This window comes from Panthera pardus, unplaced genomic scaffold (genome assembly GCF_024362965.1).
Source record: "Panthera pardus isolate Hobbes unplaced genomic scaffold, ASM2436296v1 HiC_scaffold_11, whole genome shotgun sequence".
NCBI classification, from domain to species: Eukaryota; Metazoa; Chordata; class Mammalia; order Carnivora; family Felidae; genus Panthera; species Panthera pardus.
This window is the reverse complement of record NW_026526666.1, coordinates 8883072-8910735: the sequence shown is the minus strand read 5'-3', so window position 1 is coordinate 8910735 and position 27664 is coordinate 8883072. Positions and strand designations below refer to the sequence as shown.

At 39.7% G+C, this 27664-nt stretch overlaps 1 protein-coding gene across 1 annotated transcript in view; it reads right to left on the bottom strand.

The window, feature by feature from the left end:
* Positions 1 to 2776: 2776 nt before the first annotated feature.
* The window catches only part of TSPAN2 (tetraspanin 2), a 58174-nt gene continuing 33286 nt past the window's right edge, over positions 2777 to 27664 (bottom strand). Inside the window, exons 7-8 of the mRNA XM_019457939.2 lie at positions 7827 to 7910; positions 2777 to 5335 (exon numbers count right to left, since the gene is read on the bottom strand). Of these exons, the coding sequence (XP_019313484.1) occupies positions 5270 to 5335; positions 7827 to 7910 (150 nt within the window). The 3' untranslated portion in view covers positions 2777 to 5269. The remainder of the gene's footprint in view (positions 5336 to 7826; positions 7911 to 27664) is intronic.

The window sequence follows — 27664 nt, the reverse complement described above, 5'->3', positions numbered from 1 at the left end:
AACTAAAAGGCAGCCTATGGAGTGGGAGAAGATATTTGCCAATGACCTATCTGATAAAGGGTTAGTATCCAAAATCTATGAAGAACTTATCACACTTAACACCTCCAAAACAAACAACCCAGTGAAGAAAGAGGCAGAAGACACGAATAGACACTTTTCCAAAGAAGACATCCAGATGGCTAACAAACACATGAAAAGATGCTCAATGCTACTCATCATCAGGGAAATACAAATCAAAACCATTATGAGATACCACCTCACATCTCCCAGAATGGCTAAAATTAACAAGAAACAACAGGTGTTGGCAAGGATGCGGAGAAAGAGGATCTCTTTTGCATTGTTGGTGGCAATGCAAGCTGGCGCAGCCACTCTGGAAAATAGTATGGAGCTTCCTCAGCAAGTTAAAAATAGAACTACTCTATGAGCCAGCAATTACGTTACTAGGTATTTACCCAAAGAATACAAAAATACTAATGCAAAGGGATATGTGCACCCTGATGCTTATACTAGCATTATTTACAATAGCCAAATTATGGAACAGCCCGTGTCCACTGACAGATAACTGGATAAAGAAGATGTGATGTGTACATATACAATGGAATATTATTCTGCCGTAAAAAGAAGGAAATCTTGCCATTTGCAACGATATGGATCGATCTAAAGAGTATAATTATAATGCTAAGCGAAATAGGTCAGAGAAAGACAAATGCAAAATGATTTCACTCACATGTGGAATTTAAGAAACAAAAGAGATGTACGCATGGGAAGGGGGGAAAAGAGAAGAGAAGGGAACAAACCACAAGAGACTCTTAATGATAGAGAACAAACTATGGGTTGATGGAGGGAGGTGGGTGGGGGATGGGCTAGATGGATGGTGGGTACTAAGGAGGGCACTTGTGATTAGCATGGGGTGCTGTATGTAAGTGATGAATCACTGAATTGTACTGAAACCAATAGTGCACTCTATGTTAACTCAAATTTAAATTAAAAGAAAAAATAAAGATCACAATATGTGAAAATAAAGTATTTCCTATGATCTCTGTACAGAGATAAGACACCTTGGTACAGTTTAACGGGGCCCTTCATCTCTTTGTGTCTTCTTGACATGCCCTCTTGGAAAGCTTCCATGCTCTCTGTTTCAGGGTCTTCTTGTATATTGTTCCACCAAAGATCCCCTTTTCTTCTCGACTCCTGTTACTTTTTACTTGGCTAATGTGTTAGAGGAGTTCTTCAGGACTCAGTTTAGAGACCTCAGAACTCAGGAAACCTCTCTCCCCTGACCATCCTCTCCAAGGTCAAGAAGGCCCACGCGTGGTTAACGATTATCACAGCACTTAACCTCACGGGGGTTCTATTTGCCTGCCTTTTTTCCACCCTAAGCTTCTTGAAGGCAGAGACTTCTCTTGTTCATCTTAGCATATCAGTATGTTGCAAAGAGATTATCAAATGTATAAAATAGTAGCCCCCAAAGAAAGTAAAGAAAAAAATTCTAATATTAGAGTGGGTTGCATCTTGTAAGGCAGAGCAGGCCGAGGGGGATATAGAGGGACTCTGGCTCTGGCTACTGATAACAAGTCTTTGAATTAAAATAGAATGGGGAACTAGATCAAAGACTATTGATTAATTCAACAAATGAATGTGTTCAGATAGGTATTTGGTATCATGCAGAAGTTATATTCAGTTGTGCACGATGATGCATATTTGATTTGTAATTAACAGAAAGTCCTTATCAATGTAATAAATATAACAATTAAGGTAATACTCATTAGTTGCCAGGTTTGCTAAGCATTTCGTTGGTTATTTCTTTTAATTTAAATTTCTTCTGTTTAATGTAAGTAAAACCATCATTAAATTATACACAAAAAAATCCCCAAAAAACAAATACCAAAGCTTCAGATGGGTTTCTGGCTAAAAACTTTATGAAATCAACATAGAGTTTGCTTTGCGACATACTGCTTCTCTATGTCATGCTTTCTGTGTCCCCAGGAGATAGCCATTGGAATAGTGGTTTCCTGGAATGCATTTAACTTTTGTTAGCAATGAGGCTACCAACAGAATGATTAATATTTGGTAGTAGTGTAGTCCTTTTTACCTTTCAGTGGACACCTACATATAATAATTTACAGGTACATTTTATAGGAAAAAATAAAATCATGTTGAGAGAAAGTAGAAAACGTTTGTTCCCCTTAAAATATACCTTAATACAAATTTGATTTTGATGAGTTCAAACTAAGATGGTGTAGTTAAGTGACTAGCTTCGAGGGCCCACAAATGCTCCCTCAAAGGGATGTCAACGGAGCAGTGAACCAGGAAAGTTGGGGTGCACTGCCTGAATTTCCAAGGGTGCCTCTTCCTTTTAACCTTTGATACTTACTTCAGAAGGGAAGAGATCTCCTTCACTGCTGTCTTCCCACCAGCCTTACTCTCATCAAGCAAACCTATTAGCAAGGCACACGGGCAAAGAACTATCTCCATGACTGCGCAGAGGGGGGGACTGTGATGGCCCCAGGAGCAATGTCTGGCTTCCCAGATTGAACCATGGACAACAAAGGAGCGACTCTGGGGAAGAGATGAAACAACGTTAAAGGAAATAGTGCTATTTGCTTGAACGTTCTTAGGGTGTTGCTTTTACGTCCAGCTCCTCACAATAAACTATAGAAGGATTGCTACTCCTGCCTTTTTTAACCGTATTATTTGGTAGTTGGACATTTGGAAAGGTTGTGTAAAGGGGTGTATACAGATAGAATAGAATTTTAAGATAAAATCAAACAAACAATTCCAGTACGTAGAAAATTTAATTTGAAATAACTTAAAATAGTTCATCAAGAAATTTTAATTCAGTGCCTTGGCACCAGATGCTTAAGAATATGTTTGAGTCTGATCTCAAATCAGTTCAGGTAAACAGACATAACCAAAAATTTATATATGTGTGTGTGTGTATATATATATATATATATATATATATATATATGCACACACATATATATATATACATGCATGTATGTATGCCTGTACATACATGCATGTATACATATATTCAAGTTACATATGTATGTATCCAAGAGTTACATATTTGAGATATATAGATTCAAGACATATATAGATTCAAGATATATAGGAATTCAAGATATATATAGATTCAGGATATATATAAATCTACCCTCACTCAGAGGTGGAATTCTCTAGTTTTATTCATGGCACATATTTCTGAAAAATTACTCCCCAAAGGGGTACATTAATCATTTATGGAACAGATCTCTACTCTTTTTTAACCACTGTAGTCTTCTTTAAGGTTGTTAATTCAGATATGGAGTGAAACTCAGTTTTGTTGAATCAGAGATGATTCTGAACTGCAAGAAACCCGAGTATGCACTTGGGCCTGTCTTCAGGTAGACGGATGAACTAAAGCCAGCAAGAGAGATGGACTGTTTGTTCTTTGCCTCAAAGGTTGTATTTGTCACCTACTGGGGTGTAAACATCTATTTCACGTTTACACGTGACTTTCTTAAAATAATCTTTAAAATTAAAGTGACTTTCTTAAAATCATCTTTGCATCAGCTATAAACACTGTAAAGTAGCCACGTACGATTAAATTAGCTTGCTTCCAGTCTTTTTTTCTAGAAAAGCTTCCTCCCAAGTTAGTGGCAGTAGCAAGTATGGTGGAAGATGGTTCTCTATGTGATTGAGACTATTTGTAGCAATTAGGTCTTTTCAGCAAATCGTTTTGTAAAAGTTTCTTGGGACTGAGCACTTTGCTTTAGTGCGCACCCAAAGATTGTGTTCTCACAGGCCTGTGAACTTACCCAGGGGCTTCCAAAGTCCCCAGCACTTTCACTTTTGGGTGGCCTTTTCAAATGTAATAATAATAATAATTAAAAAAACCCCTCCATGATCTACTAAAGGTACCAAGTTGTTAAAAATGGACAAATGATGTCAGTTTAGATCCTATCTTTGGGTTTACATACCAAAATGAAAGCATCAAGATCATAAAGAATACGAAAATTTTATTTTTATAGGCGACTTAACACAGAAAAAACATATTTCTGTTCTGTGTGTTCAAATATTTTAATTTCCTTAGCTTGTCTCTGCTGTGTGCACACAACTAGTAGATGCTTTTCTTTCTTTATTTTGGTTTGGCCAAGGATGCTTATAATATTTGAATTAGGAAGGGTTTTGTTTTCCTAAGTGGTGGAAACTGTAGTTCATAATCTATGAAGAAGAATTCTCTAGGTGAGTAAGAAAAATAGAAAAAATTAGGAAAATATGTAAACTCAAGTTATGAGGTATTTCAAGGATACAGTGCCCATGAAAATTCTCTTTCCCACTAATTGCAACTGCCAGATCTCTGGCTTTAGTCTTTCTATCTTTACATTTGGAGAAACACGGAAAAATCTGAGATAAAAGCCCTTTTGTTTGTGTGAGGGTTGCTGTAGTTCAGAGCAGAGTCAGAAAAGGAAAGTAAGTAATAAAGCAATGTTTAAATGTACTTACATAAGAAAAAAAATGTCTTCAAAAAGTTATTAAAAGGTTTTTTTTTTTTGAAGTCCTAAAAACACTCACTTTTATAGGGCACATGATTGTCTGTGTGACCACTCTTTCCAGAGGGAGTTTTTTGTTTTTAAATACTAGGAAAGTATGAGTTATTCAAATAAGATTTTCCATGCTATATTTAGTTTTACAGATGTGTTTAGTTCTAAAACTGTGGCTTACTGTGTTCTGGGGAGAGTATGTATATAAAAAAATCCCAGGAAACCCTGACACCCAACTCAGAGGCAGGCAATTTCAGCACCTCGCCACGATCTCTCAATTCCCATAACTTACTGCTTCTGTTAACTAGAAATCCCTGAATTCTCTGTATCTAACTTTCTATGGCTAGAATCTGAGAGAATGACCCATTATCACTTCTTCTGAATAGCCAAGTTTTTTAAAGTGTATCAAAGTTTTATGATCTTTTTTTCTCAGAGTTAAATAGATTCTTCTTCTAACATAACAAGAACCAGGAATTTTCAGCCAACAGATTTCATTCTGTATGATGCGTATTCCAGAAACACACAGATCACACATGAATATGCTGTCAGTCAACACACAGAGCATTCACTCAAGGGGTAAACGAGGAATGAGCCAAACATACATACATGTGCAAATGTACAATTGACAGCAAATTATTTTAAGATCCTAATGTCCTTTGAGTATTAAAAATGAGCCAGGAGCCAGGTCCTGTGACAGCTGTATGAAAGCTCTCGATTGCAGTTTTCATGTCGAAGTAGCTTCATATCACATCTCGTGAGTTTCGGATTGCACAGCAAAGGACCATGCTGAATATCATGCCAAAGATCTGAAAAAGAAGGAACCACTTGTTAATGACTTTCGAATGATAAAAATTGATGAAAAGGTCAGCAAACTGCCTGGGTGTCTAACAAATAATTACAACCACTACTGGCTATAAATGGCACTTTTGTATATAATACTTATTTATGGCTGCAGGTTAAAGGCTTCCATATTAACATATCAACTATTTATTAGTTGTTTACATTTTTGGTCTAAAGAGTTTTCTGTCATTGGAAAAGCTTCGAATTTTTGCAGCTTTGACCACATATGACAAAGTGGAGCATCTCTTCATTCTTGGTCCATTTTAAGGTACAAATGATGCTTCACTATTTAACTCCACAGTTTCCCCAAAGCATAAACTGAGGTGTTGGAATTCTGGTATTACTGATGTCTTCTACCTCTTGGATAATTCTGGGAAAAGCCAAACACTTGGCCAAACCAACAGCCACTGGTGTGGTTTGAATAGAAGGATGCCGAAAGATCTTTCTTGTTCTCAGTCATTTCCCCTACAGTTTTGCAGAGCCTATGGAATGTTATCTGTGGGTGCAATGTTGATAAATGACTGTCAATGTTTGTTTAAAGAAATCCATACCATTCTCTCCTTGATCCTACCCTACATCGGACCAGAATCTATAAATGCTAAGTTTAAAAAGACATGTATTATCTGTTCTTTTGGAAGGGAAGGGGTAGGCTTCAGTAGGAGAAGAGCCAGCAGCAGGGCTCCAAGCTTCTCGCTGATCGTACCAGCGCATGGCAGGGGAGACACCTAATGGACATCTGGTTAACTGATTACACTTAAGAAGAAAGGAATTTAAGAAGAAACTCTGGGGGTGCTGATTCAAGACGACCAGTAGAAGGCGTTCCCCTTTGAGTGTGGTTGTGAAGGTTGGCTACAACCCCTGCTTCATCCTGGCTGCACTCTAAAGAACTTTTTCAGCCTTGTCCTGCCACTGTCACGAGTCAGGGGTGACTGCCTGTAGGATGCTCGCTCACTGAGACTGTAGAGTTGTTAGGAGCGTCTATCTGATACCTCTGTGATGCAGTGCGTTTTCAAGTCTTCTTGCCTAAAAATTGTCCTCAGGAAGCCACAGAGTAGCAACCGGCCTAGCCCCAGAGCAGGTGAGGAGGGCCTGAGAGATGGCCCTGGATTGGGGGATCCTCAGCATAGTATTTCACCCACACGTCCCACCCCTCTGCGCTTGAAATACAGAAAAGAGGGCAGATGCCGGTGTGTCCTGAAAAACCGCCAATTCATTGATTTTCCTCGTAATTCCCTTATGCTCATGCCATGAATTAATCTACATAGAGAGCCAGAGGGTAAGTACTGCCTTGGCATTAGCGAATATCACTCAACTCCTGGACAGTGGAAATCACCTCTTTACTGGCCTGATTCCAACCTCATTTCCCTCCAACTTGTCTCCACTTGGCAACCACAGGCCCTTCTAACCCTCGGTGGCTTCCTTCTACCTTAAGGATGAAGCCCAGCCTTTCTAAAGGGCACACAGAAACCACAGTTGTGTGGACCCTCACACGCCCTTCAGTGTCATCTCTTGCTGCTCCTCTCACATCCTTCGGCTCTCAATTCTTGCACACACATACTTTAGAGGCACTGAGGCCTGCCGGTGCTGGTTGCACTAGGCTTCACACTCTGCGTGTGTTACTCCCTTTGCCTGGATTCTGGGCTTGGGAACCCTCAGACTATGTATAGAGGGAGCATCTATGAGTGTTATGTTCCAGACGCTTTATAGGGGTTAATTTGGAAGAATACTTTAGGTTGGTACATTAAAATTCTCATTTCACAGATGAGGGAATTGAGGAATAGAGACATTAAGAAACTACCCCATGATCCCAGGGCTCACAGGTAGTGGAGCCAGGAGCTGAATCCAGACAGGGTGACGCCAGAGTTTACACTATTAATCACCACATCTACAAATCATAAGTGAGAGGGATTAATGTGGTATGCTCTTATAAATTTCTAAGAGTAAGAAGAGACCAGAATTGAAAATCACTTGTCTAGTGTAAGTCTGGTGGCCTTAAAGCAGCAAGTTATTACAATGATAAACCCAAGGTCATAATTTGGTTAAAGTTAACATCTGTGTCGGGGCGCCTGGGTGGCTCAGTCGGTCGAGCGTCCGACTTCAGCTCAGGTCATGAACTCGCGGTGTGTGGGTTCGAGCCCCACATCAGGCTCTGTGCTGACAGCTCGGAGCCTGGAGTCTCCTTCGGATTCTGTGTCTCCCTCTCTCCCTGCCTCTCCCCTGCTCATGGTCTGTCTCTCTCTGTCTCTCAAAAATAAATAAATGTTAAAAAAAACCTGTATCATATTTTAGAGAAGTCTTGATATATCTAATAAGCTTTGTTCTTAGAAGATGTCCTGTCAACAGTGTTTGTCTTTTATGAGAAATCTCTCCTAAGGTATTGCTATATCACACTGGAAGACAAACAACATACAAAGACTTCTTAAAGCGCAAAAGAGGTAAGTTCTGGAACTTTCTCACCGTGAGACCTGCGATTCCAATGCCGACGATTCCGATGAGCTGGAGTTTAATGCTGATTATGGCCTCAATTTCATCAATGCAATTCTGTTTTGGGGAAAAAAAAGGAATAACAAATGATTGTATCTGTGAATCATCACTCTGATCCAACCCTTTCCTTCTCTACAGAGCAGTTTTTCCATGTCAGCTTCTGCTCACATCCAAACCACTCCTCTTAGCATCATTCTGATAACCTTAAAGCAAAAATGTATATTGGGGAAAACATATAATCCTCTCCTTTTGGTAAAATGTTCCTATTTAGGCCAATGGCTGCTTCAGAACCCTGAAACCTGGCTGGGGGAAGTGATTCTAGGACCTGAAGCATTTAAAAATTTGGGGCATCTTCTCACTTTCAGCATATAAAAATAAGTAAAATATCCCCCAGATAATAGCTCCTTGCTTTTTTTTTTTTTATTGCCATTAATAGTTTAAAAGACTTTCTACATACTTGGTCCAATTTACTATGCAAGGTAGGGATTACTTAGTAAGAGGCTTAAAAGACTGTACAGGTTCGAATTAAACAAAGGGAAACCAAATGTTAGCAGTTAGAGGACCAACTCTTTTCAATGATGGCTGGGCTGGGTGGGTCTCTATCCTTTCATCTGTGCCCACAGAGACTTGTGCAGGGCAGGTTAAAAGAAAGGGGGATAATTGGACAGGGAAAAGAACAGATCACTTATAATTAGTTTCTCCAGCTTCTCCCTGGAATCCTTTTAAGTACAGAGGTATGCTCTCTATTCAATTTTGTCTTTAGGCTGCCCAGGTCCTTTTACTTGTCACTGGTTAGTTCCCTCTAATAAGCTATATGAAACCCTTACCACAATCTTCAGGTCTCCTATCATACCATATTCATTCATCATTCATTCATTCAACAAACATTTCTTGAGCAATCTACCTTCATCAGTCAGTCACTGGAATGGTGTGGTAGATATGGAGATAATAAGACATGATTTCTTCTGCCCTTAGGGAGCTGGCAGTTTATTTAGTTTATTGATATATTTTATGAGAGAGGAAGAGAGCAAGCGAGCAGGGGAAGGGCAGAGAGAGAGGGAAAGAGAGAATCCCAAGCAGGCTCTGCAGTTTGAGTGCAGATTCGGGGCTCAAACTCATGAACTGTGAGATCATGCATGACCTGAGCCAAAATCAAGGGTCAGTCGTTTAATCAACTGGGCCACCCAAGTACCCTAGGGAGCTCACAGTTTAGAGAGGGATACAGACCCACGGAAAAAATAATACATTATAATACACGACTGCACCTGTTGGAGAAAATTCCTCAACCTTCCCCTCCTTCACCTATAAAACTTACACGCTCCATTCAGTCAGTGCCAGGCAGTTGTAGGCAGTGAGCACGCAGAGTGAACAAGGCAACACTGCTCTTATTTCTATCTCATCAAAGCCAAGTACGCATCTCTGTTGAAAGTTAATCCCTTTACTGGAGCCGGATCTCTTTCCCAGTCATCTCCTCAGGAAGCCTGTGCTGTCCGTTATCTTTCTTATTTCGCCTCTACTTCTCCATTGACATTCCCACTCATCGTTGTGACACCATGCCCGTGTTCCTCAGTCTAAAACAAAACAATCCCCTCCACGACTGTCCTCCTCTAGCACTACCCATATTCCATCCTTGCTTTCAAAGCCAGCTTCTTTTCGGAAAAGTAACTTGTACTGGTTTACTTCCTTATAAAAGAAATAGGTGCTTCCTATTGAAATTTGGGAAATACAGTAGTTCCCCCTTATCTGTGGTTTCGCTTTTGGAGTTGGTTACCCATGGTTCCATGGGTCTGGGAGCAGATGATCCTTCCCGTGACATACCATTAGGTCATTAGTAGACTAATGCTACATCACAATGTCTGTCATTCACCTCGTTTATCTCATCACATGGGTATTTTACCATCTGACATCACAAGAACAAGGTAAGTACAGCACAGTAAGATGTTTTGAGTGAGAAAGAGACTACAGTCACATAACTTTTATTACATTATTATAATTGTTTTATTATTATTGTTAACGTCTTACTGTGCCTCATTTATAAATTAAGCTTTATCACAGGTATATATGATACCACATATATAGGGTTTATATAAAGACCCTTTATACAGGGTTTGGTGTTATTTGTGTTTCAGCCACCCACTGGGAGTCTTGCAACATATCCCCTGTGGGTAAGGGGGAAATACTGGAGATTAAAAAATAAAGAGAATAAGACATACTTGTATTACTACACTAAAGATAATCATCAACACTGTGAGTATATTCTTTTTTTAAATATTTATTTTTTTTAAGTAATCTCCACACCCAGCATGGGGCTTAAACACATAACCCCAAGATCGAGTCGCATGCTCTACCCACAGAACCAGCTAGATGACCCAGGTGGTGTATTTTTAAACTCAAACACACACTTAGGTAATTCTTTATATACAACTATGTGCTTTTTAAACTTAACATTAGGACTTCAAAACTACTTTCATCAAAAATTCTTTGCAATAGTGGTTTTTAGTGGCTATAATTTATCATATGAGAGTACATAATTTAGACAGTCCCCTCTTGTTACACATTAATGGCCTATTCAGTATTTTGTTCTCATGAATAACACTGCAGTGATACCATACCTCTCTCCCTATCTCTGATTTATTTTCCTTAAAATAAATTGACGAGTGGAATTTCTGGATAAAGGGCATGGACATACTCAACTCATTAGTCTATTTAAATTTCTTTTTAAATTTAAGTTTTAATTTTAATTCCAATTGCTTAACATAGAGTGTTGTATTAGTTTTAGGTATACAATATAGTAATTCAACACTTCCATACATCACCTTGTGCTCATCACTACAAGTGCACTCTTTAATTCCCTTTACCTATTTCACCCATCCCCCCCACCCACCTCCCCTCTGGTAACCATCAGTTCGTTCTCTACAATTAAGAGTCTGTTTCTTGATTTGTCTCTCTTATTTTTCTCCTTTGCTTGTTTTGTTTCTTAAATTCCACATATGATTGAAATCATATGGTATTTGTCTCTGTCTGACTTATTTTGCTTAGCATTATACTCTCCAGCTCCATCCATGTCATTGCAAATGGCAAGGTTTCATTCTATTTTTATATATGTATATATATAATGTGTATATATATATATATATATACACATATATACATATATATGTATATATATAAAAAGTGACATATATATGTATATATATGACATGTATATATATGTATATATATGATATGTATATATGTGTGTGTGTGTGTATATATATATATATATATATACATACATACACACACACACACATATATATATATATATGATATATATATAAGTATCAGTGGACACTTAGGCTGTTTCCATATTTTGGCTACTGTTGATAATGCTGCGATAAACAGAGGGGTGCATATATCACTTTGAATTAGTGTTCTTGTATTCTTTGGGTAAATACCAGTAATGGATTGCTGGGTCATAAGGTAGTTCTATTTTTAACTTTTTGAGGAACCTCCATACTGTTTTCCACAGTGACTATACCAGTTTGCATTCCAACCAACCATGCACGAGAATTCCTTTTTCTCCACATCCTTGCCAACATCTGTTCTTTCTTGCATTGTTGATTTTAGTCATTCTTACAGGTATAAGGTGGTATCTCATTGTAGTTTTGATTTGCATTCTCCTCATAATAAGTAATGTTGGACATTTTTTCATGTGCCTTTTGGCCATCTGTATGTTTTCTTTGACAAATGTCCACACCTTCTGCCCATTTTTCAATTGGGTGATTTGTGTTTGTGATGTTGAGTTTTTGTAAATTCTTTATATATTTTGGATACTAACCCTGTATCAGAGTTGTCACTTGCAAATATCATCTCCCACTCTGTAGGTTGCCTTTTAGTTTTGTTGTTTCTTCGCTGTGCAGAGCTTTTCATTTTGATGTAGTCCAAATAGTTTATTTTTGCTTTTGTTTCCCTGCCTCAGGAGACATATCTAGAAAAATGTTGCTATGGCCATATCAAAGAAGTTACTGCTTGTGCTCTCTTCTAGGATTTTGATGGTTTCAGGTCTCACATTTAGGTCTTTCATCTATTTCGAACTTATTTTTGTGTTTGGCGTAAGAAAGTGGTCCAGTTTCATTCTCTTGCATGTTGCAACCCAGTTTTCCCAACATCATTTGTTGAAGAGACTGTCTTTTTCCACCAGATATTCTTTCCTGCTTTGTTGAAGATTAATCGACCTTATAGCTGTGGGTTTATTTCTGGCTTTTCTATTGTGTTCCATTGATCTGCGTTGTCTATTTTTGTGCCAGTAGCATACTGTTTTGATGACTACAGCTTTGTAATATAACTTGAAGTCTGGAATTATGATGCCTCCAGCTTTGCTTTTCTTTTTCAAGATTGCTTTGACTATTTGGGGTCTTTTGTGGTTCCATACAAGTTTTAGGATAGTTTGTTCTAGCCCTGTGAAAAATGCTGCTGGTATTTTGATAGAAATTGCATTTTCATTTCTCTTTCTGCTGCTTCATCATTGGTGTATAGAAATGTAACAGATTTCTGTACACTGATTTTGTATCCTTTGACTCTGCTGAATTCGTTTATCAGTTCTGGCGGTTTTTCATTCTACCTACCTATCTATCTATTGGTGTAGTCTTTTGGGTTTTCCACGTATAGTTTCATGTCATCTACAAATAGTCAAAGTTTGATTTCTTCCTTGACGATTTGGAGGCCTATTATTTCTTTTTGTTGTCTGATTGCTGTGGTTAGGACTTCCAACACCATGTTGAATAAAAGTGGTGAGAGTGGACATCCTTGTCTTCTTCCTGACCTTAGGGGAACATCTCTCAGTGTTTAGCCATTGAGGATGATGTTAGCTGTGGGTTTTTCATAGATGGCCTTTATTATGTTGAGGTATGTTCTCTCTAACCCTACTTTGTTGGGGATTTTTATCAGGAATGGATGTTGTACTTTGTCAGATGCTTTATCAGCATCTATTGAAATGATCATATGGTTCTTATCCTTTCTCTTATTGATGTGATGTATCATGCTGATTGATTAGCCAATATTGAACCATCCTTGCAAACCAAGAACAGATCCCACTTGATCATGGTGATTTTTTACATGTATTGTTTCAGTTTACTAGTATTTTGTTTAGAAATTTTGCATCCAAGTTCATCAGGGATATTGTCCCGCAGTTCTCTTTTTTAGTGGCGCTTCATTTGGTTTTGGTATCAGGGTAATGTTGGCCCTATAGAACGAATCTGGAAGTTTTCCTTCCTTTTCTATTTTTTGGAATAGTTTGAGAAGAACAGGTATTAACTCTTCTTTAAACGTTTGGTAGAATTTGCCTGTAAAGCCATCTGGTCCCGGACTTTTGGTTTTTGGGAGTTTTAAAATTACTGATTCAATTTCATTGTTAGTATTCAGTCTTCAATTTTTTTATTTCTTCCTGATTCAGCTGTGGGAGTTTATAGGTTTCTAGGAATTTATCCATTTCTTTTAGGTTGCCCAATTTGTTAGCATACAGTTTTTCATAATATTATCTTAGGAGTTTGTATATCTGTGGTGTTGGTTGTTATTTTTCCTCTCTCATTTGAGATTTATTTGAGTCATTTCTCTTCTAAATAAGTCTGCCTAGAGGTTTATCAATTTTGTTGATTTTTCAAAGAACCATCTCCTGGATTCATTGATTTGTTCTCTTGTTTTTTTAGTTTCTGTATCATTTATTTCTACTCTAATCTTTATTATTTCCTTCCTTCTGCTGGCTTTAGGTTTTGTTTGTTTTCTTCTAGCTCCTTTAGGTGTAAGGTTAGGTTGTTTACTTGAGATTTCTCTTGCTTCTTGAGGTAGGCCTGAATTGCTATAAACTTTGCTCTTAGAACCACTTTTGCTGCACCCCAGAGTTTTGGACCATTATGTTTTCATTTCCATTTGTTTCATGTAATTTTTAATTTCTTCTTTTATTTCCTAGTTGACCCATTCATTGTTTAGTAGCATGTTATTTAAGCTCCATGTATTTGTGGTTTTTCCAGATTTTATCTTGTGGTTGACTTTGTTTCATAGTGTTGCTGTCAGAAATATGCATGGTATGACTTCGATCTTGAATTTGTTGAGGCTTCTTTTGTGGGCTAATATGTGATCTGGAGAATGTTCTGTGTGCACTTGAAAAGGATGTGTATTCTGTTGTTTTAGGATAAAATCTTCTGAATATATCTATTAAATCCATGTGGTACAGTGGGTCATTTAAAGCCATTATTTCCTTGATGATCTGTCCATTGTAAGTGGGGTGGTAAAGTGTCCTACTATTATTACATTACTATCAATTAATTCCTTTATGTTTTTTATTAACTGTTTTATATACTTAGGTGTTTCCTTGTTGGATGCATAAATATTTACAATTGTTATATCTTATTAGATTGTCCCCTTTATTATGATATAGTGCCCTTCTTCATCTCTTGTTACAGTCTTTAAAGTCTAGTTTGTCCAATGTAAGTATTAATACTCCAGCTTTCTTGGGGCGCCTGGGTGGCTCAGTCAGTTGGGCGTCCGACTTCAGCTCAGGTCACGATCTTGCGGTCCGTGAGTTCGAGCCCCGCGTCGGGCTCTGGGCTGATGGCTCAGAGCCTGGAGCCTGTTTCCGATTCTGTGTCTCCCTCTCTCTCTGCCCCTCCCCCGTTCATGCTCTGTCTCTCTCTGTCCCCAAAATAAATAAATGTTAAAAAAAAATTAAAAAAAAATACTCCAGCTTTCTTTTGACATCCATTTGCATCCAATAGGCGTTTCTCTGTCCTTTCACTTTCAATTTGCATGTGTCTTTAGGTCTAAAATGAGTCTCTTGTAGGCAGCATATGGATGGGTCTTTTTTTTTTTTTTTAACATTTGGTCACCCTATGTCTTTTGATTGGAGAATTTAGTTCATTTACATTCAAAGTAATTATTGATAGGTATGTATTTATTGCCATTTTATTTTGTATTTTGTGGTTGTTTCTGAAGATTTTCTTTCATCCTTTCTTGTCATTCTTTCATAGTGTGCTGATTTTATTTAGTGATATATTTGGATTTCTTTCTCTTTATTCTTTGCATATTTACTAGTGTTTTCTCAGAGAGAGGGGGAAGGGTAGAGAGAGAGGAGTGGGGACAGAGAGAGAGAGAGAGAGAGAGAGAGAGAGAGAGAGAGATTCTCAAGCAGATTCCACAGAGTACAGAGCCTGACACAGGGCCTGATCTCATGACTATGAGATCATGACCTGAGCCGAAATCAAGAGTTATAGGGTTAACTGACTGAGCCACCCAAGTGTCCTTAGTGTTTATTTTATTATTTTTTTTATTTTTTAACGTTTATTTATTTTTGAGAGAGAGACAGAGTGTAAGCAGGGGAGAGGCAGAGAGAGGGGGAGACACAGGATGCAAAGCAGGCTCCAGGCTCTGAGCTCTTAGCACAGAGCCTGATGTGGGGCTTGAACCACAAACTGCAAGATCATGACCCGAGCCAAAGTCAGAGGCTTAAGTGACCGAGCCACTGAGGTGCCCCTAGTGGCTTTTGATATATGGTTACCATTAGGTTTGTATATAACAGCTTCTGCACATAGCGGTCTATATTTAGTTGATGGTTATTTAAGTTTGAACCCATTGTTTTTTCCTCCTCAGGTTTTAGGTATATATTATTATATTTTATAACCGTTTTTTGTGATTTCCTTGAATGATTTTTTACAGAAATATTCATTTTTTACTCCTTTTGTATATCTTACCTCTATACTCTTACTTTTGGTCTCTTTTTTTTCCACTCGAAGAGTCCCCTTTAATATTTCTTGCAGAGTTGGTTAGTTGTCATGAACTCCCTTAGTTTTTGTTTCCCTGGGAACACTTTATCCCTCTTATTCTGAATGATAAGAGTATTCTTGTTGGATAGAGTATTCTTTTTTTTTTTTTTTTTTTAAATTTTTTTTTTTTTCAACGTTTTTTATTTATTTTTGGGACAGAGAGAGACAGAGCATGAACGGGGGAGGGGCAGAGAGAGAGGGAGACACAGAATCGGAAACAGGCTCCAGGCTCCGAGCCATCAGCCCAGAGCCTGATGCGGGGCTCGAACTCACGGACCGCGAGATCGTGACCTGGCTGAAGTCGGACGCTTAACCGACTGCGCCACCCAGGCGCCCCTAGAGTATTCTTGGCTGCAGATTTTTCCCATTGGGCATTTTGAATACATCATGTTACTCCCTCTGGCTTGGAAAGTTTCTATTGAAAAATTCCCTGCTAGCCTTATGGGTTTTCTGTTGTAAGTTACGGTTTCTTGCTGCTTTTAAATGTTTTTCTTTATTATTATTTTTTGCCGATTTAATTACAGTATGTCTTGGTGTGGATCTGCTTTTGTAGATTCTTTTAGAAGTATTTTTTTTAATGTTTATTTTTGAGAGAGAGAGAGAGCATGTGCATGAGTTTGGGAGGGGCAGACACACACACACACACACACACACACACACACACAGAATCTGAAGCAGGCTCCAGGCTCTGAGCTGTCAGCACAGAGCCAATGTGGAGCTCGAACCCAAGAACCCTGAGATTCAGACCTGAGCTGAAGTTGGATGCTTAACCAGCCAAGCCACCCAGGCACCCCTGCTTTTGTTGATCTTGATGGGAGTTTTCTGTGTCTACTAGATCTGGGTATCTGTTTCCTTCCCCAGATTAGGGAAGTTATCTGCTATTATTTTCTTCAAATGAATTTTCTGCCCGCTTTTCTTCCGGGACTCCTATAATACAAATGTTATTATTTTTGATGGAGTCGTTGAATATCCTAAGTCTAATCTTATTTTGCATAATTCTCTTCTCTGTCCTTTGTTCAACTTGATTATTTTCAAATAGTGTGTGTTCTAGGTCACTAATTAACCTCTCTGCTTCTTTCATCCTGCTGTTCAATCCATCAAGCATGTTTCCCATTTCTTTTATTGAACCTTTATCTCTGTTATGTTACTCCTTATCTCTGTTAAGCATCTCTCTCATGCCTTCTACTCTTTTCTCAAGCCCAATGAGTGTCCTTATGATCTTTGCTTTAAACACTCCATCAGGCATGTTACTTATATCTGTTTTGCTCAGATCTCCGGCTGTGGCCTTGTCCAGTCCTTTCATTTGGGATAAATTTCTCTGTCTCCCTTTTGTCTGCTTCTCTGTCTGTCTCTCTGTGTTAAGAAAGTCAGCTACGTCTTCTGCTCTTGAAAATGGGGACTTCACAACAAAGAGGTCCTGGCAGTTCAGGATAGTATCCTATGTGTGTGGCTTATGCTCTGTTATTGTGTCTGGGTCACTTTTCCTTTCCATGCAGTTATCTGCACTGACTCTCTGCCTGGTGTGGGTTGTGCTTGCTCTCTGTGGTGTTAGTGGGACCCCCGGTCCCACTCAGGCCAGCTCTGAGTGGGTGTACCTGCCAGGGAACTTGGGAGCAGGGTGGCAGTGTTAGCAAAATTTGCATTGTGCTACTTGTCCCATGCCAGATCCCCCAAAGCACTGTGGTGGAGGCTGGAGGCTGTGCCGGGATGGCTGGGGGTGTGAGGCTGAACTTGGCATCCAGCTGTGCTTAGCATGTGTTGGCGGCTGGGGGTTTTCAGCTGGGCCTGGTGCAGTGGCTAGGCACTGAACATGGTGGCAACTGGGCACTCAGAGGCTGGGCGGGGTGCATGGGCGGCTTTCACAAAATTTTCCCTGAGCCCAGGGCCAAGGTTAGCAGGCTTGGAGTGGGTGAGTCCTCAGGAGATCTCATGGGCATGCACCTGAACTGCTAGCAGGTTAGGCAGCAAGTGTCTGTGCAGTCCTGCCTCCTACAAGTGGCTCTGTGTTTATGCTGGAGGGTGGAGAAGGAAGACGGCACCTGCCAGCTTCCTTAGTTTGAAGTCCTCCAACGTGCTCTGAAATCAGTATGAACAGATCTGTCTCCTGTTGCCCCTGGCATTGTGTAAACCGCCTTTTTCATGTTGCCTCTTCATACAGGCTGCTGTTTAAGGGCAGTGACCCGGCTATCGCTCACCTTCCCAGCTTGCCCTGTGCGGAGTCAGCTGACTTTTAAAGTTCCAGGATCCAAGTCCCCCAGAATTCAGCCTGTCTGGTTTTTAAAGCCAAACATTACGGGGATTAGTCTTCCCTGCGTAAGTTCCCTGGTGCAAAGGCCCATTTCTCTGTCCTCTCCACGTGTGCGGCTCCCTCCCTCCTCCAGGCAGCCTCCCTTTGCCTTTCTGACCTTCCTAACCTTCCAGATGCAGCTTCTTCTCTATATTTAGTTGTGACGTTTGTTTTCTAAGCCTTTGGATTACTCTCTAGTTTATTGATTTGGATGTGGGTGATATCTGGTTGTAAACATGGGATGGGGTGAGGTCAGGGTCCTCCTACTCTATCACATTCCTAAGCTCTTTTAACTCACTAGTATTCTACAGTCATACTACCTCTAAACATTTTGTACTGATTTCTCTGAAAATGCTCACTTCGTATCATTTTTGTCAACCCTGTATATAACTATTAAGGAAGGAAGAACTTGGTCAATTTCATAGGTTAAACGATGCCAGCTCTTTAATTTGCAATATTTTGCCATTGCTATTAACTGCCTGCATTTTTTATGTGTTTAATGGTAATTTGGATTTTGTCTTTTAAGTTGTTAAAAACTTACTTATGTAATTTCTGCACCCAACGTGGAGCTCGAACTCATGATCCCGAAATTAGAGTTGGATGCTCTTCCAACTGAGCCAGCCAGGTGCCCCTGGATTTCGTCTTTTCTGAACTCTTTTTGCCTGTCCTTTGCCCCAAACTAGACTACTTGAAAGGACACCCTCCCTCTTTACATCTCATGCCATGCAGGATGGGGTTTGTCCTCACTCCCCCTGACATCAAGTTACCGTTTGAAAATGCTCAATCCTGTCAACATGGCAGTAGTTATCTCAGTGGACCTCCTTGGACTTTTACTTCCCCATTCATATTTTCTGCTTCTGTGCCTCTGCTTATGCTCTTTCCTCTGCTTTCCTCTTTCCTCCCGCCTAATGCTTCCATAATTACTTCTCACACCTGAAGAGTTAGCTGAGACATCACTGCTCCGGTCAGCTTTCCCGTGACCCTTCCAGCCTCTGGCCTCACTAAGTAACCCTTTGTGCTTTCAAAGCACTTGCACCCTCTGTGCCTACCTCTGTTACTGCACTTTGTCCATTTCTGTGTCCATCTGTCCTGTTAGACTACACATTCCTTGAGAGCAGTGACTTTGTGTCGTTCATCTTTTTACCTGCAGGGCCAGGCGTAGGGTAGGTATGGATAAATGCTGAGTTGACCTCAATGGCAGCACCTGACCCTGGTAACTATTCCCTCCTCCCCCCATGCATCTCCTCACATGTGTCTGTCTACTTTTTCTACTTTTCTTACTTGGCAACTCTTCTTCTTCCCGTCCTTAAATGTTGTTGTTCCCTGGAATTCTATCCTTGCCATTTTCTCGTCTAAACCTAATGGATTAAACTCTTATCTACAGCTTTAAGACTCCCATGAAGTCCTGACACCCAAACCTCTCTCCTGAGCCGCAGGCCAGATTTTGCAACCGTCTATTGGACATTTCCAGTTGGAAGTTTCACTAGCTCCTCAAAATTACCAGGTTAAGCACTGAACTAGCTTTCTTTCCTCCAAAATTTGTTCCTTTTTCTCTATTTCTCAGTTCATTAAATGATACCATCTATCCAGCTAGTAAAGCCAAAAGCAGCAATGGATTCCTCCCTCTTCTCTCATATTGAACTGGTCACCAGATTCTGTAGATTTTCCTTTCTAAATGGCTTTCTCTCCATTCCTGGTGCTCAGTCCAGCTTGTTACCAGTTAACGTCTCTTGGACGACAACGAGGACAGCAGCCTTCCCAACTGGCCTTCTTGGCTCCAGATTTTCATTTCCCATCAATCCTCCAAACTGCTACTATAGGAAACTCAGGAAAATGTAAATCCTATCCCAGATTCTAACATTAGTACTTTCCTAAGCATACAGCAGGAGATGTAGACTTTTGGCTTCATGAAAGTATTCAAGGCCCTTCAAGAACAGGTCCCTCCTCCTTGAAGGACTCATCCCCACAGGTACCTGAGCCAAAACCCACTACTGGCACTTTTCTGGATACAGTTATATTCCCTTGTTTTCATTGTCTTTACCCCATATCCCTTCTACCTGGAATACCCTTCTCTTTTGTCTGTTTGCTAGGCTCTGATTCATCCTTTAAAACGCATCCTAAGAATTACATCAGGGGAGAGGATTTCTGGAAAGATGGCAGAGTAGGATGATCTTCAAGTCACCTCCTCCCATGAGCACACCTAGAGAACAGTGACATCAGTGCAACCAACCCAGAAACCCCTAAGACTAGCAGAATAGATTTTCCACACTTAATCATAGAAAGGAGGCCACATGGACAAGGGCAAGGAGGGCAGAGAGGCAGTTGGGAACCAAACTCTTGGTGAGACTAACCACGAACAGGGGGGGCACCACAAGCATGGGGAAGGGAGAGAGACAGACCCCCACACCAGTCATCCCACTCACAGGGGACTGGCACTGGGAACATAAGTCCCCATAACATTTTGTTTTGAAAACCAGAGGGGCTTAATTTTGAGAGGTTTTACAATTTGTGGGGCTTAACACCAGGAAATTTAAAAATCAGCATGCTCCGCTCTGGGAGAGCCAGAGGGTGGTAGGAAACTCAGCTGCTATCCTTAAAGAGCCAGCATAACAAACAGGCCTGCGGAGATATAACACAGAAGCAGCAGTTTGAAAAGTGGCTGGGGTATATGGGAAGGAGATTTATTTATTAACCACAGAACATGTGCTGGAGGGGCAGGGGTCTTTAGGAGACTTTTCTAAGAACAAAAGAGCTTGTGGGCACCATTTCTCTCTCCCTGCTCTCCAGCCTAGACAGCTAGAGACCTGCGGGAACCAGTGAGAACACCGGCCACCTAGCTTGCTAACACCACACTGCCTGCCCCTGTGTTCTCCTATGGATCTGGGTCCACTCCATCCAACCAGCCCCACTTGGCAGGAGTCCTTCCAGAATGGCTCCGGCCGCATCTGATCCTGCAGCAGCCCAGGCAGGGACCCTGCCACTCCAAAGTGACATCTGCCCTGGGAAGAAGGGAAGGTAACCATACACACCAGTTTCACTGCAGCTCTAGGAGCTGAACCTTGTAAGTGGCAGTGCAGAGGGAGTGCCCTGACAATCGGTGCATCTAGAGCTCCAGCAGATAGACTGGGGGCAGACATCTGATCTCACTACTGGCTCTGCCCTCAAAACCTCTCAAAGACAGCACAGGAAGAGAGTCCTGCAGTCTGGGGTCACTGCAGCCTCAGCAGATGGACTGGAGGCCCAAGCCACCAATGAAAGCCTCTCAGGGGACAAGGAAGAGACAGTGCCCTGCATTTTGGTATGACCCCAGCCCCAGCAGATGGGATGAGGGCAGACATCTGGTCTGACTGCTGATACTGCCTAACGACAAGCCCACTGTGGCCCCAGACTGGCACAGGGACCAAACCCTGCCCACAACAGGCAAAGTGGACCACTGCAGTCACCTGGACTGAAGGTAAACAAGGCTCAGCCACAACAGTAGGGCCTGTGCAACTCACACAGAAGACACCCCTGAAGCTCCTGGTCCTGGGGAACAGGGGACATTGCACTGCAGGGCCTCTAAGTGCAGGGCACTAAGACCTCTTCCTCATAGGTAACTACTTTCAAGAGCAGGAGACATAATTGACATTACGAATACACAGAAACACAGAGAATTAGACAACATGAGGAAACAGAGGAATATGTCCTAAATGAAAGAATAGGATAAAAACACAGCAAAAAAACTAAATAAAACAGAGGTAAGCAATATTCCTGATGAAGAATTCAAAGCAATGGTCCTAAACATATTCACTGGACTTGAGAAAAGAGTGGAGGATCTCTCTGAGACCTTCAACAAAGAGAAAATATAAAAAAGGACCAATCAAAGATGAAGAATTCAATAACTGAAATTAAAAATACACTAGAGGGAATCAATAGTAGATTAGAGAAACAGAAAAGTGGATCAGGGAGCTGGAACACAGGGTAATGGAAAGCAACCACACTGAACAGCAAAAAGAAAAAAGAACAATAAAAAATGAGAATAGGTTAAGAGAACTCAGTGACATATTCAAATGCAGTAACATTCACATTATAAGAATACCAGAGAAAAAAATAAAAAGGGGGTAGAAAATTTATTTGAAGAAATCATAGCTGAAAACCTCCCTAATCACCTGGGGAAAGAAACAAGCCCATGTAGCAGAGAGAGCCCCTAACGAGATGAACCCACAAAGATACATCCCAGGACACACCACGCAAAGAAAAAAAAAATAGTGATAAAGAGAGAATTTTAAAAGTAGCAAGAAAAAAGTAAATAGTTACAGACAAGGTAAACCCATGGATTTTTCAGCAAAAACTTTGAGGGCCAGAAGGCCCCTATGATATAGTCAAAGTGCTGAAAGGAAAAAACCTGCAACTAAGAATATTCTATCCAGCAAGGCTAGCATCAGAATGGAAGGAGAGAGAAAGGGTTTCCCAGATAAAAAAAAGTTAAGGGAGTTCATTACCACTAAACCAGCCTTACAAAAAACATTAAAGGGACTTCTTTACATGGAAAGAAAAGGCCATAATCAGGAGTAAGAAAATTATGAAAGGAAAAGATTTCACAGGTAAATACAAATACAATAAAGGTTATAGATTAATCACTTATAAAAGCAATACAGAGATTAAAGCACAAAAGCAGTAAAATCAATTATATCTATAAAAACCAGTCAAAGAATTAAAAAATAAAAGAATATGAAGTATGACATCATTACATGAAACGAGGGGGGGGGGCAGTAAAAATTTAGTGCTTTTAGAATGGTTTCAAATTTAAGCAACCATCAGCTTAATACAGACTGCCATATGTATAAGATGTTGTATATGAGCCTAATAGTAACCACAATAGTAATCTAATAGTAACCACAAATAAGAAACCTGCAGTAATACACAAAAAATAAAGAGAAAGGAATCCAAGCATATCACTAAAGAAAGCCATCAAACCACAAGGGAAAAGAGCAAGAGAAGAAAGGAACAAAGAAAAACTACCAAAGCAAATGTAAAACAAGTAACAAAATGGCAATAAATACATACCTATCAATAACTACTTTGAATGTAAATGAACTAAATGCTCCAATCAAAAGACATAGGGTGACTGAATGGATAAAAAACAAGACCCATCTACATGCTGCCTAAAACAGACTCACTTCAGACTTAAAGACACAGGCAGATTCAAAGTGAAGGGGTGGAAAAACCTTTACCATACAAATGGAAGCAAAAAGAAAGCAGAGGTAACAGTACTTATATTGAACAAATAGACTTGAAAAGACAGACTATAATAAGAGACAGAGAAGATCACAACATAATGATAAAGGGAACAATCCATTAAGAAGATATAACAATTGTAAATATTTATGCACCCAACAAGAAAGCACCTAAATGCATAAAGTAAATATTAGCACACATAAAAGAAGAAATTGATAGTCATACAATAATAGTAGGGGACTTTAACACCCCACTTACAACAATGCATAGATCATCCAGGCAGAAAATCAACAAGGAAATAGTGGCTTTGAATGATACATTGGACCAGATGGACTTAACTGATATATTCAGAACATTCAATCCAATAAGAGTGGAATACACGTTCTTTTCAAGTGCACATGGAACATTCTCTAGAACAGATCACATGTTAGGCCACAAAACACATCTCAATAAATTCAAAAAGACTGAAATCATATCATGCATATTTTCTGACCAGAACACTATGAAACTAGGTTTCAAAATCTTTAGGATGCAGCAAAAGCTATTCTAAGAGTGAAGATTATAGCAATCCAGGACTACCTCAACAAGCAAGAAAAATCTCAAGCAACCTAAACTTACACTGAGAGGAGCTAGAAAAGAAAACAAACCAAGCAAAGCCAGTAGAGGAAGGAAATAATAAACATTAGAGGAGAAATACATGAAATAGAGACTAAAAAAATCAGTAAAACTTTAGCCAGACTCATCAAAAAAGGAAGAGTGAGAACTCAAATAAAATCAGAAACAAAGGAGGAGAAAAAACTGACACAACAGAAACACAATTATAAGAGAATATTATGAAAAATTACATGCCAACAAATTGGACAACCTAGAAGAAATGGATAAATTCCTAGAAACATATAAACTCCCACAATTGAATCAAGAAGAAATAAAAAATTTGAACAGACTAAATACTAAAAATGAAATTGAATCAGTAATAAAAAATTCCCAATAAACAAACATATGGGACCAGATGGCTTCACAGGTGAATTCTATCAATTGTTTAAAGAAGAGTTAACATTTATTCTTCCTAAGCTATTCCAAAAAATAGGAGAGGAAGGAAAGCTTCCAGATTCATTCTATAAGGCTAGCATTACCCTGATACCAAATCCAGACAAAGACACTACAAAATAAAAGAACTACAGGTCAATGTTTCTGTTGAACAAAGATGCAAAAATCCTCAACAAAATACTAGCAACAAAATCCAACAATACATTAAACAAATCATTCACTACGATCAAGTGGGATTTATTCTTGTCATGCAAGAGTGGTTCAATATTTGCAAATCAATCAATGTGATAATCACATCAGTAAGAGAAAGGATAAAAACCATATGATCACCTCAATAGATGCAGAAAAAGCATTTGACAAGGTACAACATCCATTCATGATAAATACCCTCAACAAAGTATGTTTAAAGGGAACATACCTCAACATAATAAAGTCCATATGTGAAAACTCCACAGCTAACATCATGCTCAATGGTGAAACTGAGAGCTTTTCCTCTGAGATCAGGAACGAGATAAGGATATCCACTCCTACCATTGTTTTCTTTTTTACCTACTCTCACCACTTTTATTCAACATAGTACTGGAAGTCTTAGCCACAGCAATTAGAAGACAAAAATATATAAAGGCATCTGAATTTGTCAGGAAGAAGTAAAACTTTCACTATTTACAGATGACGCAATACCATATACAGAAAACCCTGAAGGCTCCACTGGAAAACTACCAGAATGGATAAATGAATTCAGTAAGGTTGCAGGATACAAAGTCAATATATAGAAATCTGTTGCATTTATACACACTAATAATGAAGTAACGGATAAATTAAAAGAATCCCATTTACAATTGCACACATAATAAAATACTTGGGAATAAACCTAACCAAGGAGGTGGAAAATCTATATTCCAAAAACTATATAACACTGATGAAATAAATACAAGATGACAAACAAATGAAAAGATACTCCATACTCATGGATTGGAAGAACAAATATTGCTAAAATGTCTATACTCTCCAAAGCAATCTACAGATTTAATACAATCCCTATCAAAATACCAACAGTATTTGTCACAGAACTAGAACAAATAATCCTGGAATTTGTAACCACAAAAGACCCAAAATAGCCAAAGTGATTTGAAGAAAGAATCCCAGATTTTAAGATACACTCCAAAGCTGTAGGAATCAAAACAGTATGGTACTGGCACAATAACAGACACACAGATCAATGGAACGGAATAGAATCCAAAAATAAACCCACGCTTTTATGGTCAACTAATCTATGACAAAGGAGGCAAGGATACAAAATGGAAAAAAGACATCTCTTCAACAAACAGTGCTGGGAAAACTGGACAGCTACATTTTCAAAAGAATGGAATGGGGCCACTTTCTTACACCGCACACAAAAATAAACTCAAAATGGATTAAAGACTTAGTGAGACCTGAAAAATAAAATTCCGAGAAGAAAACACGGCAGGAATCTGTTTGACATTGGCTATAGAAACATTTTTCTAGATATTTCTCCTCTGGCAAGGGAAATAAAAGCAAAATTAAACTATTGAGACTACATCAAAATAAGAAGCTTCTGCATAGCAAAGAAAACAATCACAGAACGAAAAGGCAACTTACCAAATGGGAGGAGATATTTATAAATGACATAGTTGATAAAGGGTTAATACCTCAAATATATAAAGAACTTGGAGAACTCAACACCAAAAAACCCCAAATAATCCAATTAAAAAATGGGCAGAGGACTTGAATAGACATTTCTCCAAAGAAGACATGCAAGGGCTGAACATCACTCATCATCAGGGAGATGCAAATCAAAACCACAATGAAATATCATCTTACATCTGTCAGAATGGCTAAAATCAAAAACACGAGACACAAGTGCTGATGAGGACGTGGAGAAAGAGAATGCTCACGCACTGTTGGTGGGAATGGAAGCTGGTGCAGCCACTGTGGAAACAATATGAAGTATCACCCTATAATCCAGTAATTCCACTATTGGATATTTACCCAAGGAAAACTAATTCAAGAAGATATATGCACCTCTATGTTTATTGCAGTATTACCTACAATAGCCAAGATACAGAAGGAGCCCAAGTGTCCATCGACAGATGAATGGATACAGAAGATGTGGTATAGATACACAATGGAATATTACTCGGCCATAAAAAAGAATGAAATCTTGCCATCTGCAACAACGTGGATGGACCTAGAGGGTATAATGCTAAGTGAAAAAGAGAAACACAGTCAGAGAAAGACAAATACCATACGTTTTCACTCACGTATGGAATTTAAGAAACAAAGCAGATGAGCAAGCAACAAAAAAAAAAGACAAAAACCAGACTCTTAAATACAGAGAACAAACTGGTGGCTGCCAGAGGGGAGGTGGGTAGGGAGATGGGTGAAATAGATAACAGGGCTTAAGATGTACACTTGTTGAAATTTTTAAAAACTAATTTTTAAGTTTATTTATTTATTTTAAGAGAGAGACAGCACACCTAGGGGAGGGGCAGATAGAGAGGGAGAGAGAGAATCCCCAGCAGGCTCCACGCTGTCAGTGCAGAGCCAGAGGTGGGGCTCTAACTCAAGAAACCATGAGATCATGACCTGAGCTGAAACCAAGAGTCGGATGCTTAACTAACTGAACCACCCAGGTGCCCCTAGAATTTTTTTTAAACGTTTTAAATTTATTTTTAAGAGAGGGAGAAAGAGTGAGCGAGCATGGGCAGGGAAAGGACAGAGAGAAAGAGGGAGACACAGAATCCGAAGCAGGTTCTAGGCTCTAAGTTGTCAGCACAGAGCCCGACACGGGGGTGGAACCCACGAACCGCAAGATCATGACCTGAGCTTAAGTTGGATGCTTAACCGACTAAGCCACCCAGGTGCCCCAAGAGGTAGGTATACTTGTGACGAGCACCGAGTAATGCACAGAATTGTTGAATCATTATATTGTACACTTGAAACTAAGGGAAGAGTGTTACGTTAATGATACTTGAACACCAACAAAAAAGAATCACACATCAGGAGGGTCTCCTGCAACCCTTCAATCGCACGCCCCTCTCACGCAGCCTTACTCTTGTACTACCGAGTGGTGGTGCTGGCTCCCCTGCGGGTCTCTCCGGCAGCCGCTGAGCACTTTGAGGGCAGTGGCTGTGCCTTGTTCATGTCCTCCAACTCAAAGGGAGTCACTAAGTGTCCAATGCAGGACTCAGGACACAGGCTGGAGCTAAGATCTCATCAGTCTCCTCACAGCTGCATGCTTAGAAGCATCCATATCATTGTCCCCATATTCTCATATTTCTCCCCTAATGTCCCACATCGCATCTGTGCTTCCCCCACCCCCTTCACTGAAACTGCAGAGCAAACATCATTAATGATTAAGACCAAATCCAACACATTATTTCCAGCCTTCATTGCCTTGTCTTCTTCCCAGCATTGAACTTTATGGACCAACCATCTCCTCC